Below are 13742 nucleotides of genomic sequence, written 5' to 3'. Positions count from 1 at the left end.
TCTCATTGCAGTGGCTTCTCTTGTTGCAGAGCATGGGCTCTAGGCGCATGGGCTTCAGTAGTCGTTGTTCGCAGGGCTCTACAGTGCAGGCTCAGTAGTTGTGGCACATGGGCTTAGTTGCTCTGCGACATGTGGGACCTTCCTGGAGCAGGGCTCGAAGCCATGTCGCCTGCATTGGCAGGTGGATTCTTAACCACTGTGTCACCAGGGGAGCCCTCTTATTCTATCTCTTGACTCCAGTTTAACAGTTGACCCATAATGGAAAGAAGATTAACCACATAACTTGAGGAAAAAGAAAGGTGATTGGGAACCCATATTTATGGATAGAGTGGCACTGTTATACCAAGCTCTGTTCTGAGCACACCAGAGGAATGAAGAGCTCTTCCTCCATAGATCTTACAGGAAAAACCTAAGTCTAAAGGTGCTCCTTAGGATAGGTAACTGACAGGGAGCAAGTGAAAAGCTCTAGCATCTCTCATGTTAGACCTCAATAGCTGCAGCCTAGGCCTTCACCCATTTGGGTCACTCAAACTATGGTGTATCTAGTGCAGATATCAGATAGGTAAGCATCCTCTGCCATTTTAGGAGGGTTACAGCACTCAGAAGAATCTAGAGACTATATTTTCCATCAGTTAGTGACTCTGAGTCAGATCCTGGAAATATATACTAATGTGAGGAGGATTTAGGCAGATGGATGACAGTTGATTTCAACCAGATATAAATAAGAAATGGGGGGAGATAAATTGGGAAATTGGGATTGACATAGAAACACTACTATATATAAAATAGATAACTAATAAGAACCTGCTGTATAGCACAGGGAACTCTACTCAATACTCTGTAATGGCCTACATGGGAAAAGAATCTAAAAACAAAAAAAGAGTGGATATATATTTATGTATAACAGATTCACTTTGCTGTACACTGGAAACCAACACAACATTGTTAATCAATTATACTCCAATAAAAATTTTTAAAATAAAATAAATGATGAAATCTATAGGAAAAAGAAAGAAGAAATAAAAGTTATGAAGGCAAATTATAATGATAAGTTCGTCATTAACAGTGTAAAATGGATGTCAAGGAGGATAGCAATGCCCTCTCTTATCTATCCCTAGGACTGCAGTCAAGAACAAAATACTACTGGTCTAGACAGAGTGGACTGACCTGAGGTGCCAATTTTATGTTCCTATGATTTCCCTGCACTAATAGGTGAGTTGCCAGAAAATATCTTGCTTGTGGCTTAAGCCAAGGCATCATGTCGCCCCACTTAGGGCACCACATCAACTGTGAGAGTAACTCACCGACATAAGCAGGCACTTATTCTCCTTGATGGATCCCATGCAGCCCAGGAAGGCAACCACCATGATAATGGAACCCACGATGACAAGCACATTGCCCAGCGTGAGAGAGGGGAGGTTATGGAAGAGCACTCCAAATTTGTTATGGATCAGGAGGTAGATCCCAAAGCCCAAAATGCAACAGCCACAGAGCTGAAAGGAAGAATCACATAACATTCTGAAATAAAATGTGGTCCTTGAATATCTCCTCATACTCACTTACATGAGATTAGAATCACCTTTTTCTATTGGTTCTACACAACAAACTATTTACCCAGATTTCCCCATGCCCTTAGAAAAAAAGTTATCATCTCCTGTGATGTCCCACTCATGCCTCATCCTACCCATATCAGATACCAGGGAAAGCTCATTCCTATGGGTAACACAGTATCTTCATGCTTCAGATTCCCACTCTTGCTTCCAGATCTTCATGATTCAGATCCCTACTCCTTGTTCCCTCAACTACTTATATATGGTCTTCCCTTTGGAAACCACAACCATGTAAAGGGAATACCCTGGTTGAGAAGTTCATCTTTCTTGGCAGAAAACTAGAGAAGCCAAACTTTTAAGAATCTTCTCATAGAAACATGAGTACCAACCTATCCTATGTCTGAAATTCAATTGCTTAATCTGGTATAGTGACACCTCCCCAGAAAAGGTGACTTCCTTTTCAATCATCTATTCTTTCCAAGGGGTTAGGTTTGGGCATCGGGGGAGCAAGAAGAAAAGAGCCATTAAATACAGGGAATGTAGAGTCTTAGGTTTCTGACCCATAGATGTCAGCAGTGAGCAGTAATAGCCTAAAGCTCCCAGAGAAACAGTATCCTCTACTGCACTGGTATCTTTCAATTTTGCAGGCTTATATTATGGCAGGATGGAAAGAGGGGAGAAAATTATCATCCCCTTCTTCTTAGGCTGTGTATACTGCACCTGACCTGGGCATGTGTGGGTTCTACTCCACACCAGGCTCTTCAGGAGAGGAGAGAGAAGTAGAGTGTAGCTAGGAAGAGGTGAGTTCAACCATGCTCAGAAGAGACAGACTTACCCAGAAGATCAAATTGAAGAAAAACAGGACATACTTCAGCAATTTCAAGCTACTTATGCCCATGCTGAGATATTCTTGCCCTAAAATGTAGAAGGAAGAAAAGAGGACATAAGTGACCTGGCTCTGCAAAGTGGCACCAGAGATCAGAGGACACATATGTCCAGGGTTCAAGGATCTCCAGCATCACCTTGGGTTTGAGCTGTGAATCTTTTCTGGAAAGTTTCCCCAAACTTCTTGCTCTTTTAGTCTCTGAACTGAGGAACCAATTGGTTCATCTTGGACACCACATTTGTTTCAATTCAGCAAGCTAAAGATGCTTAACATTGAATTAAGCACTCTAGAAGTAAGTAATAGAACCATTCTTAGAGGAGGCTGAGTCAGTGACACATACCATGTCAGTGCTCAGGGACTGAAGGAAGCCCTGGGATCAGGGATAGGCTGGTCAATCAGCTGTGGAGAAGGTCAGTGACTTGATCTACCAGTTTCTTATATACCCTGAGTTGCATATACACTCTACATTTGGTCTATGAACTTCTCCACATGAAAATGTGGGAAACATATCTATGCCTCATTCATCCTTCTACTGAAGAAACATATATGGTGTTTTCTGTTCTAGGTGCTGTGGGAGATATAAACATGACTAAGCAATAGCAATCCTCCAGAAAATGTCAACCTTACAGCAGAGATAATATTGAGCAACAAATATCCAGTGAAGAAACAAAAAGAGATTACAATGAGAGCTTGAAATTTTTAAAAATATAATTTTGTTTTTCAGTGAGGACATCAGTATCCACAGTCTGGTCCTCAATTCTAGAGATCCAGATACACAGTTTTGAATTTTCTCTCAGAAGTAATGAGTTTCTGTATAGTGACTCATATTTTAAAACTGCACATAAGACTGATATACAAAGCAATAAAGTCAATTTTTGTTTTTTCTCCCATTAGAACTATGCTTTTTCTAGTGCATAGATTGCTTTTATAATCCATCATACCCTCATTGCAGTGTCAAGATACCCAGAAACCAGATGGTCTTAAGTGATAGTTCATTCAGGCTATAAATAAGCCTGATGTACTATTGTGTTGGCCAAAAAGTTCTTGCGGGCTTTTTTATAAGGTTTTATCCAGATCAATACAAAGTTACAGTAATCAAAACAACATGGTATCAGCCCCAAAACAGATACATAGATCAATGGAACTGAATAGAGAGCCCAGAAATAAATCTATGCACCTATGATCAATTAATCTATGGCAAAAGAGGCAAGAATACACAATGGAGAAAAGACAGTCTCTTCAAAAAGTTGTGCTGGGAAAACTGGACAGCCACATGTAAAACAGAGAGGTTAGAACATTCTCTCACACCATATACAAAAATAAATGCAAAATGGTTTAAATACCTAAATGTAAGACCAGAAACTATAAAACTCCTAGAGGAGAACATAGGCTGAACACTCTCAACATAAATCATAGCAATATTTTCTTGCATCAGTCTCCTAAGGCAAAAGAAATAAAAGCAAAGATAAACAAATGAGACCTAATTAAAGTTTTTGCACAGCAAAGGAAACCATCAACAAAATAAAAAAACAACCTATGGGATGGGAGAAAATATTTGCAAATTATGCAACCAACAAGGGGTTAGTATCCAAAATATATAAACAGCTCATACAACTCAATATCAAAAAACCAGATAATCCAATCAAAAACAGGCAGAAGACTTGAACAAACATTTTTCCAAAGAAGACATGCAGATAGATGGCTAACAGGCACATGAAAAGATACTCAGCATCATTAATTATTAGAGAAATGCAAATCAAAACCACAGTGAGGTATCACCTCACATCTGTCAGAATGGCTGTCATCAAAAAGTCTACAAATAACAAATGTTAGTAAGGATGTGGAGAAAAAGGAATCCTTGTACACTGTTGGTGGGAATGTAAATTGGTGCAACCACTAAGGAACTATGAAGGTTCCTCAAAAAACTAAAAATAGAACTACCATATTATCTAGCAGTTCTACTCATGGTTATATACTGAGAAAAACCAAAAACTCTAATCCAAAAAGATAATTGCACCCTAAAATTCATAGCCTATTGGCTATTGAAAATAGCCAAGACATGGAAGCAACCCAAGTGCCTATCAACAGACAATTGAATAAAGAAGATATTGAATTGAATAAAGAAATACATATATAAATATATATATTAGCCATAAAAAAGAATGAAATACTGCCATTTGCAACAATGTGGATGGACCTAGCGAATATTGTGCATAGTTAAATAAGTCAGAGAAAGTCAAATACTGTATGATATCACTAACATGTGGAATCTAAAATATAATAAAAATAAATGAATATGCAGAACAGAAACAGATTCATAGATATAGAAAATAAACTTGTGTTTACCAAATGGGAGAGGGAAGATGGAGGAACAAATTAAAAGTATGGGATAACAGATACAAATTACTATATATAAAATACATAAGCAGCAAGGATATACTGCATAGCACAGGGAATTATATGCATCATCTTGTAATAACCTATAATGAGTATAATCTGCAAAAATACTGAATCACTATGCTGTACACCTGAAATAACACAATATTATAAATCAACTATACTTAAATAAAGAAAGAAAATCCATAGTTCTTCTGTGTATTAGCAACAAATATTCAGAACTCAATTTTTAAAAAATATATTTACAATAGCATCAAACTATGAAATATTTAAGAATTAATCTTACAAAAGATGTGAAACACCTACACACTGAAAACTAAAAAACAAACATAAATAACAAAAAAACATTGCTGAGAGAAATTGAAAAAGATATAAATAAATGGAGAGATATACCATGTACATGGGCTAAGAGACAATGCTGTTAAAATGTCAATTCTTCCCAAATTTATCGATAGATTCATTGTAATTGCAATCACTGTCACAGCAGACTTCTTTGTAGACATTTGAATATTGATTCTAAAATTCACTTGGGAATGCAAAGGTCTTAGAATAGCAAAAACAAATTTGATAAAGAACAAAGGTGGAGGACAAGCACTACCTGATTTTGCTACTTTCTATGAAGTTACAACAATAAAGAAGGCACAGTATTGGCATGAAAATAAACAAATAGATTAATGGAACAGAATAGAGAACTAGACATATATGAACAATTGACTTGCAACAAAGATAAAAAGTTAATACAACAGAGAAAGGATATTTTTTTCAACATGATACTGGAAAAATTGGATATTGCAAATATGCAAGAAAATGAATTTGGATACATATATCTCAAAAATTAAGTAAAAAATAGGTCATAGACCTAAATATAAAACCTACAACTATAATACTACAGAAGAAAATATAGGAGAAAATATTTGCAACCTCGATAGGCAAAGAATTCTCCGATAAGGCACTAAAAGCATAATCCATAAAAGAACTGATAAATTAGATTTCTTTAAAATTTTAAAGAAATTCTGCTCTTCAAAAGATACTGTTAAGAGAAAGAAAAGACAAGCCACAGATGAGGAGAAAATATTTCCAAATCACATATGAGATAAAGGGCTTCTATCCAGATTCCAAAAAGAAGTTATGGGAACCTCTGACTTATAGGAAGGAGGTCAGAAGCACAGGTTACAACCTGGGCTTGGGACTGGTATCTTAAATGGAAGGAAGTCTTGTGGGACTGAGCCCTTTACTCATGGAATATGATTCTATCTCTGGGTAGACAGTGTCAGAATTGAGTTGAATTCTTGGACACTCTGCTTGTCTCCAAGAATTGCTTGTTAGTATGGGGAAGCCGCCTCACACACATATGTTGGAATTAGGTCCAGGAAGCTAATTTAGAACCTAGAGCTCTAATAACAGGTGAATGGATAAATAAACAGTGGTATAACTATATAATGGTATACTACTCAGCAATAAAAAGGAATGAACTGTTGGTACACTCTAGAGCATAGATGAATCTCCAAATGATTAAGGTGAGTGAAAGAAGCGAGACAAAACAGAAGTACCTAATGTGTGATTACAGTTATATAACATTTTAGAAAATGAAAACTATAGGAACAGAAAGCAGATGGATGATTGCCTGGAGACTGGGGTAGAGGAGTATGGCATGGGGTAAATAGAGGGGGAGCAGGGAAGGACAGGAAGAAGAGATCACAAAAGACCATGAATAATATTTTGTGAGTGATGAATATGTTTGTTACTTTGACTGTAGTGACGGTTATTTTATTTTATTTTTTTAGGTAGCTACTGCATGTGGTTGGTATTCTTTTCCTATTGCTGTCACAACTTAGCATCCTTCTTTTAATTTTTGAATTTTATTTTATCTTTTTATACAGCAGGTTCTTATTAGTGATCAATTTTATACACATCAGTGTATACATGTCAATCCCAATCACCCAATTCATCACACCACCACACCCACCCACCCGTGGCTTTCCCCCTTGGTGTCCATCTGTTTGTTCTCTATATCTGTGTCTCAATTTCTGCCCTGAAAACTGGTTCATCTGTACCATTTTTTCTAGGTTCCACATATATGCATTAATATACAATATTTGTTTTTCTCTTTCTGACTTACTTCACTCTGTATGACAGTCTCTAGATCCATCCATGTCTCAACAAATGACCCAATTTTGTTCACTTTTATGGCTGAGTAATATTCCATTGGATATATGCACCACATGTCTTTACCCATTAGTCTGTCGATGGGCATTTAGGTTGCTTCCATGACCTGGCTATTGTAAATAGTGCTGCAGTGAACATTGGGTTGCATGCGTCTTTTTGAATTGTGGTTTTCTCTGGGTATATGCCCAGTAATGGGATTGCTGGATCATATGGTAATTCTATTTTTAGTTGTTTAAGGAACCTCCATACTGTTCTCCATAGTGGCTGTATCAATTCACATTCCCACCAACAGTGCACGAGGGTTCCCTTTTCTCCACACCCTCTCCAGCATTTGTTGGTTGTAGATTTTCTTATGAAGCCAATTCTAACTGGTGTGAGGTGATACCTCATTGTAGTTTTGATTTGCATTTCTCTAATAATTAGTGATGTTGAGCAGATTTTCATGTGCTTCTTGGCCATCTGTATGTCCTCTTTGGAGAAATGTCTATTTAGTTCTTCTGCCCATTTTTGGATTGGGTTGTTTGTTTTTTTAATATTGAGCTGCATGAGCTGGTTATATATTTTGGAAATTAATCCTTTGTCCATTGATTCATTTGCAAATATTTTCTCCCATTCTGACGGTTGTCTTCTCATCTTGTTTGTGGTTTCCTTTGCTGTGCAAAAGCTTTTAAGTTTCATTAGGTCCCATTTGTTTAGTTTTGTTTTTATTTCCATTACTGTAAGAGGTGGATCAAAAAAGATCTTGCTGTGATTTATGTCAGAGTGTTCTTCCTATGTTTTTCTCTAAGGGTTTTATAGTGTCCGGTCTTACATTTAGGTTTCTAATCCATTTTGAGTTTAATTTTGTGTATGGTGTTAGGGAGTGTTCTAACTTCATTCTTTTACATGTAGCTGCCCAGTTTTCCCAGCACCTCTTGTTGAAGAGACTGTTTTTTCTCCATTGTCTATCTTTTCCTTTGTCATAGATTAGTTGACCATAGGTGCATGGGTTTAAATCTAGGCTTTCTATCTTGTTCCATTGATCTATATTTCTGTTTTTGTGCCAGTACCATATTGTATTGATTACTGTAGCTTTGTAGTATAGTCTGAAGTCAGGGAGTCTGATTCCTCCAGCTCTGTTTTTTTCCCTCAAGACTGCTTTGGCTATTCAGAGTCTTTTGTGTCTCCATACACATTTTAAGATTTTTTGTTCTAGTTCCATAAAAAATGCCATTGGTAATTTGATAGAGATTGCACTGAATCTGTAGATTGCTTTGGGTAGTATAGTCATTTTCACAATATTGAGTCTTCCAATCCAAGAACATGGTATATCTCTCCATCTGTTGGTATCATCTTTAATTTCTTTCATCAATGTCTTATAGTTTTCTGCATACAGGTCTTTTTTCTCCCTAGGAAGGTTTATTCCTAGATATTTTATTCTTTTTGTCACAATGGTAAATGGAAGTGTTCCTTGATTTCCCTTTTAGATTTGTCAGCATTCGTGTATAGGAATACAAGAGACTTCTGTGCATTAATTTTGTATCCTGCAACTTTACCAAATTCATTGATTACCTCTAGTAGTTTTCTGGTGGCATCTTTAGGATTCTATATGTATAGTATCATGTCATCTGCAAACAGTGACAGTTTTACTTCTTCTTTTCCAATTTGTATTCCTTTTATTTCCTTTTCTTCTCTGATTGCCATGGCTAGGACTTCCAAAACTATGTTGAATAATAGTGGTGAGAGTGGACATCCTTGTCTATTTCCTGATCTTAGAAGAAATGCTTTCAGTTTTTCACCATTGAGGATGATGTTGGCTGTGGGTTTGTCATATATGACCTTTATTATGTTAAGGTAGGTTCCCTCTATGCCCACTTTCTGGAGAGTTTTTATCATAAATGGGTGTTGAATTTTGTCAAAAGCTTTTTATGCATCTATTGAGATGATCATATGATTTTTATTCTTCAATTTGTTAATATGGTGTATCACATTGACTGATTTGTGTATATTGAAGAATCCTTGCATCCCTGGGATAAATCCCACTTGATCATGGTGTATCATCCTTTTAATGTGTTGTTGGATTCTGCTTGCTATTATTTTGTTGAGGATTTTTGCATCTATATTCATCACTGATATTGGTCTGTAAATTTCTTTTTTTGTAGTATCTTTGTCTGGTTTTGGTATCAGGGTGATGGTGGCCTCATAGAATGAGTTTGGGAGTGTGCCTTCCTCTGCAATTTTTTGGAAGAGTTTGAGAAGGATGGGTGTTAGCTCTTCTCTATATGTTTGATAGAATTCACCTGTGAAGCCATCTTGTCCTGGACTTTTGTTTGTTGGAAGATTTTTAATCACAGTTTCAATTTCATTACTTGTGATTGGTCTGTTCATATTTTCTCTTTCTTCCTGGTTCAGTCTTGGAAGGTTATAACTTTCTAAGAATTTGTCCATTTCTTCCAGGTTGTCCATTTTATTGGCATAGATTTGCTCGTAGTAGTCTCTTAGGATGCTTTGTATTTCTCCAGTGTTTGTTGTAACTTCTCCTTTTTCATTTCTGATTTTATTGATTTGAGTCCTCTCCCTCTTTTTCTTGATGAGTCTTGCTAATGGTTTATCAATTTTGTTTATCTTTTCAAAGAACCACCTTTTAGTTTTATTGATCTTTGATATTGTTTTCTTTGTTTCTATTTCATTTATTTCTGCTTTGATCTTTATGATTTCTTTCTTTCTGCTAACTTTGGGTTTTGTTTTTTCTTCTTTCTCTAGTTCCTTTAGGTGTAAGGTTGGACTGTTTGTTTGAGATTTTTCTTTTTCCTTGAGTTATGTTTGTACAGCTATAAACTTCCCTCTTAGAACTGCTTTTGCTGCATCCCATAAGTTTTGGATTGTTATGTTTTCATTGTCATTTGTCTCTAGGTATTTTTTGACTTCCTCTTTGATTTCTTCAGTGATATCCTGGTTATTTAGTAACAGAGTTTTTAGCATCCATTTGTTTGTGTTTTTTATGTTTTTCCCCCTGTAATTCATTTCCAATTTCATAGCATTGTGGTCAGAAAAGACGCTTGATATGATTTCTATTTTCTTAAATTTACTGAGGCTGGATTTGTGACCCAAGATGTGATCTATCCTGGAGAATATTCCGTGCACACTTGAGAAGAAAGTGTAATCTGCTGTTTTTGGATGGAATGTCCTATAAATATCAATTAAATCTATCTGGTCTATTGTGTCATTTAAAACTTCTGTTTCCTTATTTATTTTCATTTTGGATGATCTGTCCATTGGTGTAAGTGAGGTGTTAAAGTCCCCCACTATTATTGTGTTACTGTCGATTTCCTCTAACAGTTGTTAGCAGTTGTCTTATGTATTGAGGTGCTCCTATGTTGGGTGCATATATATTTATAATTGCTATATCTTCTTCTTGGATTGATCCCTTGATCAATATGTAGTGTCCTTCCTTGTCTCTTGTAACATTCATTATTTTAAAGTCTATTTTATCTGATATGAGTATTGCTACTCCAGCTCTCTTTTGATTTCCGTTTGCATGGAATATCTTTTTCCATCCCCTCACTTTCAGTCTGTATGTGTCCCTAGGTCTGAAGTGGGTCTCTTTTAGACAGCATATATATGGGTCTTGTTTTTGTATCCATTCAGCAAGCCTGTGTCTTTTGGTTGGAGCATTTAATCCATTCACGTTTAAGGTAATTATCGATATGTATGTTCCTATGACCATTTGCTTAATTGTTTGGGGTTTGTTTTTGTAGGTCCTTTTCTTCTCTTGTGTTTCCCACTTACAGAAGTTCCTTTAGCATTTGTTGTAGAGCTGGTTTGGTGGTGCTGAATTCTCTTAGCTGTTGCTTTTCTGTAAAGCTTTTGATTTCTCCATCGAATCTGAATGAGATCCTTGCCAGGTAGAGTAATCTTGGTTGTAGGTTTTTCCCTTTCATCACTTTAAGTATATCATGTCACTCCCTTCTGGCTTGTAGAGTTTCTGCTGAGAAATAAGCTGTTAACCTTATGGGAGTTCTCTTGTATGTTATTTGTCATTTATCTCTTGCTGCTTTCAATCATTTTTCTTTGTTTTTAATTTTTGCCAAGTTGATTACTATGTGTGTCAGCATGTTTCTCCTTGGGTTTATCCTGTATTGGACTTGCTGCGCTTCCTGGACTTGGGTGGCTATTTCCTTTCCTATGTTAGGGAAGTTTACGACTATAATCTCTGCAAATGTTTCCTCTGATCATTTCTCTCTCTCTTCTCCTTCTGGGGCCCCTATAATGCAAATGTTGTTGCATTTAATGCTGTCCCAGAGGTCTCTTATGCTGTCTTCATTTCTTTTCATTCTTTTTTCTTTATTCTGTTTCTCAGCAGTGAATTCCACCATTCTGTCTTCCAGGTCACTTATCCATTCTTCTGCCTCAGTTATTCTGCTATTGATTCCTTCTAGTGTAGTTTTCATTTCAGTTATTTTATTATTCATCTTTGTTTGTTTGTTCTTTAATTCTTCTATGTCTTTGTTAAACATTTCTTGCAGCTTCTCGATCTTTGCCTCCATTCTTTTTCCAAGGTCCTGGATCATCTTAACTATCATTATTCTGAATTCTTTTTCTGGAAGGTTGCCTATCTCTGCTTCATTTGGTTGTTTTTCTGGGGTTTTGTCTTGTTCCTTCATCTGGTATATAGGCCTCTGCCTTTTCATCTTGTCTATCTTTCTCTGAATGTGGTTTTTGTTTCACAGGCTGCAGGATTGTAGTTATTCTTCCTTCTGTGTCTTCCCTCTGGTAGATGAGTCTATCTAAGAGGCTTGTGTAGGTTTCCTGATGGGAGGTACTGGTGGTGGGTAGAGCTGACTGTTCCTCTTCAGTTGTTTTTTTTTAGAGGAAAATTTACAACTTTATTTATTTATTTATTTATTGTATTGTTAATTTACAGTGTTTGTAGTTAGGTTTTATGCATGTATACATATGTTAAAAGGTCCTTCCTAATTTCCTCCTGTCCATCTCTCCAAATTCATAGCAACGTTCTTGGTCTTATACTTTAAAATCTAGCAAGTAACATTGAATACTTTTCTCCATTCTTCCTTCCTTACCTTTGCTCAGAGGTCCTTTGCTGGAATTTGCCCCTTTCTTTCCCTGTGACCCCTTAATTAGGTTAGCTACTAATCATCCTGTGTCTAGGCTCACTAGACTGTCAGCTTCTTGAGGGATTCATCTTTGAATCCTCGAGGCCTAACACAGTACCTAATTACACTAAAAAAGTAAGATGGTTGAATGAACAAATGACTGGAACTTTGTTCATTAACTCTAAATTATCTTGTGTAGTGGAATGAACATGACACTGCAAAGTGAGGAGCTTTGGGCTTGAGATTTATTGTGCCATTAATCTAATCTTTTAGACATTGAAAATAACCGACCCAGAAGAAGACTGGGCCAGATGCCTCCTAGAGTCATCTCATGTCCAATATCTTCAGATCCTGTGACAGCTGCTTCAGGACCCTGTAATCTAATTGTCCACAGAGCACCAACTAATGAGGTGCCCACAAACCTGCAGATAGCCCCACTGATTCTTTCCTTCACAGACAGGAAAAAGAACCTCTTTCTCCTTCCTGATTTTCCACTTAGACTTGCACCAAACGGAAGGAGAAAAGCCACCCATTTTGTGAAGATCATTACTACTTTTACCATATGCAACAATGAACCCAGTTTTTACATAAATCAAGAGAGAATTCCCCTTTCCTTTCTTCACTGTAGCTGGTCAGTTATTGAGTTTCCACCCCTTCCAACCCCACTGGAAAAACTGACACCCCTCTGCAGTCAAAATCTGTGACTAATGTGGCCCTGTGAAGAAAGCCCCTGACGTCAGTTTCCAGGAAACCTCCATGACTGAACTGCAGTTAATTGCAGCACCTCCCACACCCAACGTGGAGGCCAGGGAGGAAGTTCACCCTTTACTAATTTTCCTCCAAGCAAAGAGCTCAGGCTGATAAGCTGTCTCATGGATTTCTAGTTCAATCTCTTTCTTTTCTTTAACCCATACTTGCAGGTCATCTAATACAGTGTTGAAGGTAATCAAGCTTAGAAGTGGCTAAAGTTGGACAGAAGTTTCAAGAAACTATCAATTCTTGCTCTCCAGCCTTATCTGATCCAATTTTAGATTTGGAGCCACAGCAAGACAGCTTTGGTGTTACACGGACTATTAGATTTATGAGATGTTAATAAATATTCCTCAAACAAACAAACAAAACCAAACAAAACCATAGGGAATGAGAGATATCCATGGTCAATAATTTTGGAAGTGAGATTAAATAAAAATAAAACATAAAATAATGAACAGTTTTTTTAATGAGTGACTTCTGTGAAAACTGATATGTACTAATGTACATTGTGGGTGTCTAAGAGAAAAGTCTACTTATATAACTACAAACCTATTCATATATTACAGGTTACTTATTAACAGCTCAGAGAACATAGTGTTCCATGGAACACAGTTTGACAAACACTAGTAACGGATGCGGGCAAGTTTAGTTTTGAATTCTAGCAGTGGTACATACCAGAAGTATGGCCCTAGGCAATTTCCTTAATCTCTCTAACTTTTCCAATTTCCTCATCTTTAAAATGGTGATACATTAATACATACCTCATAGGTTGTTCTGAGAGTTAAATGAGATAATATTTCCTGGATGGTTCAGTATCAGAGTGCCTGGTTCAGTGAAAACTGAGGAAAAGATCAAGTTCAGAGCTTCCCTAACAGTCAATTCTTAAGGGTGACTCTG

At 36.8% G+C, this 13742-nt stretch overlaps 1 protein-coding gene across 1 annotated transcript in view; it reads right to left on the bottom strand.

The window, feature by feature from the left end:
* The window catches only part of CD53 (CD53 molecule), a 31378-nt gene that overhangs the window by 12059 nt on the left and 5577 nt on the right, over positions 1 to 13742 (bottom strand). The window contains exons 2-3 of the mRNA XM_067727218.1: positions 2386 to 2465; positions 1305 to 1493 (exon numbers count right to left, since the gene is read on the bottom strand). Of these exons, the coding sequence (XP_067583319.1) occupies positions 1305 to 1493; positions 2386 to 2448 (252 nt within the window). The 5' untranslated portion in view covers positions 2449 to 2465. The remainder of the gene's footprint in view (positions 1 to 1304; positions 1494 to 2385; positions 2466 to 13742) is intronic.

Source organism: Pseudorca crassidens, chromosome 2 (genome assembly GCF_039906515.1).
Source record: "Pseudorca crassidens isolate mPseCra1 chromosome 2, mPseCra1.hap1, whole genome shotgun sequence".
NCBI classification, from domain to species: Eukaryota; Metazoa; Chordata; class Mammalia; order Artiodactyla; family Delphinidae; genus Pseudorca; species Pseudorca crassidens.
Note: the sequence above shows the minus strand (reverse complement) of the source record. Positions and strands in the feature narration are given on the sequence as shown.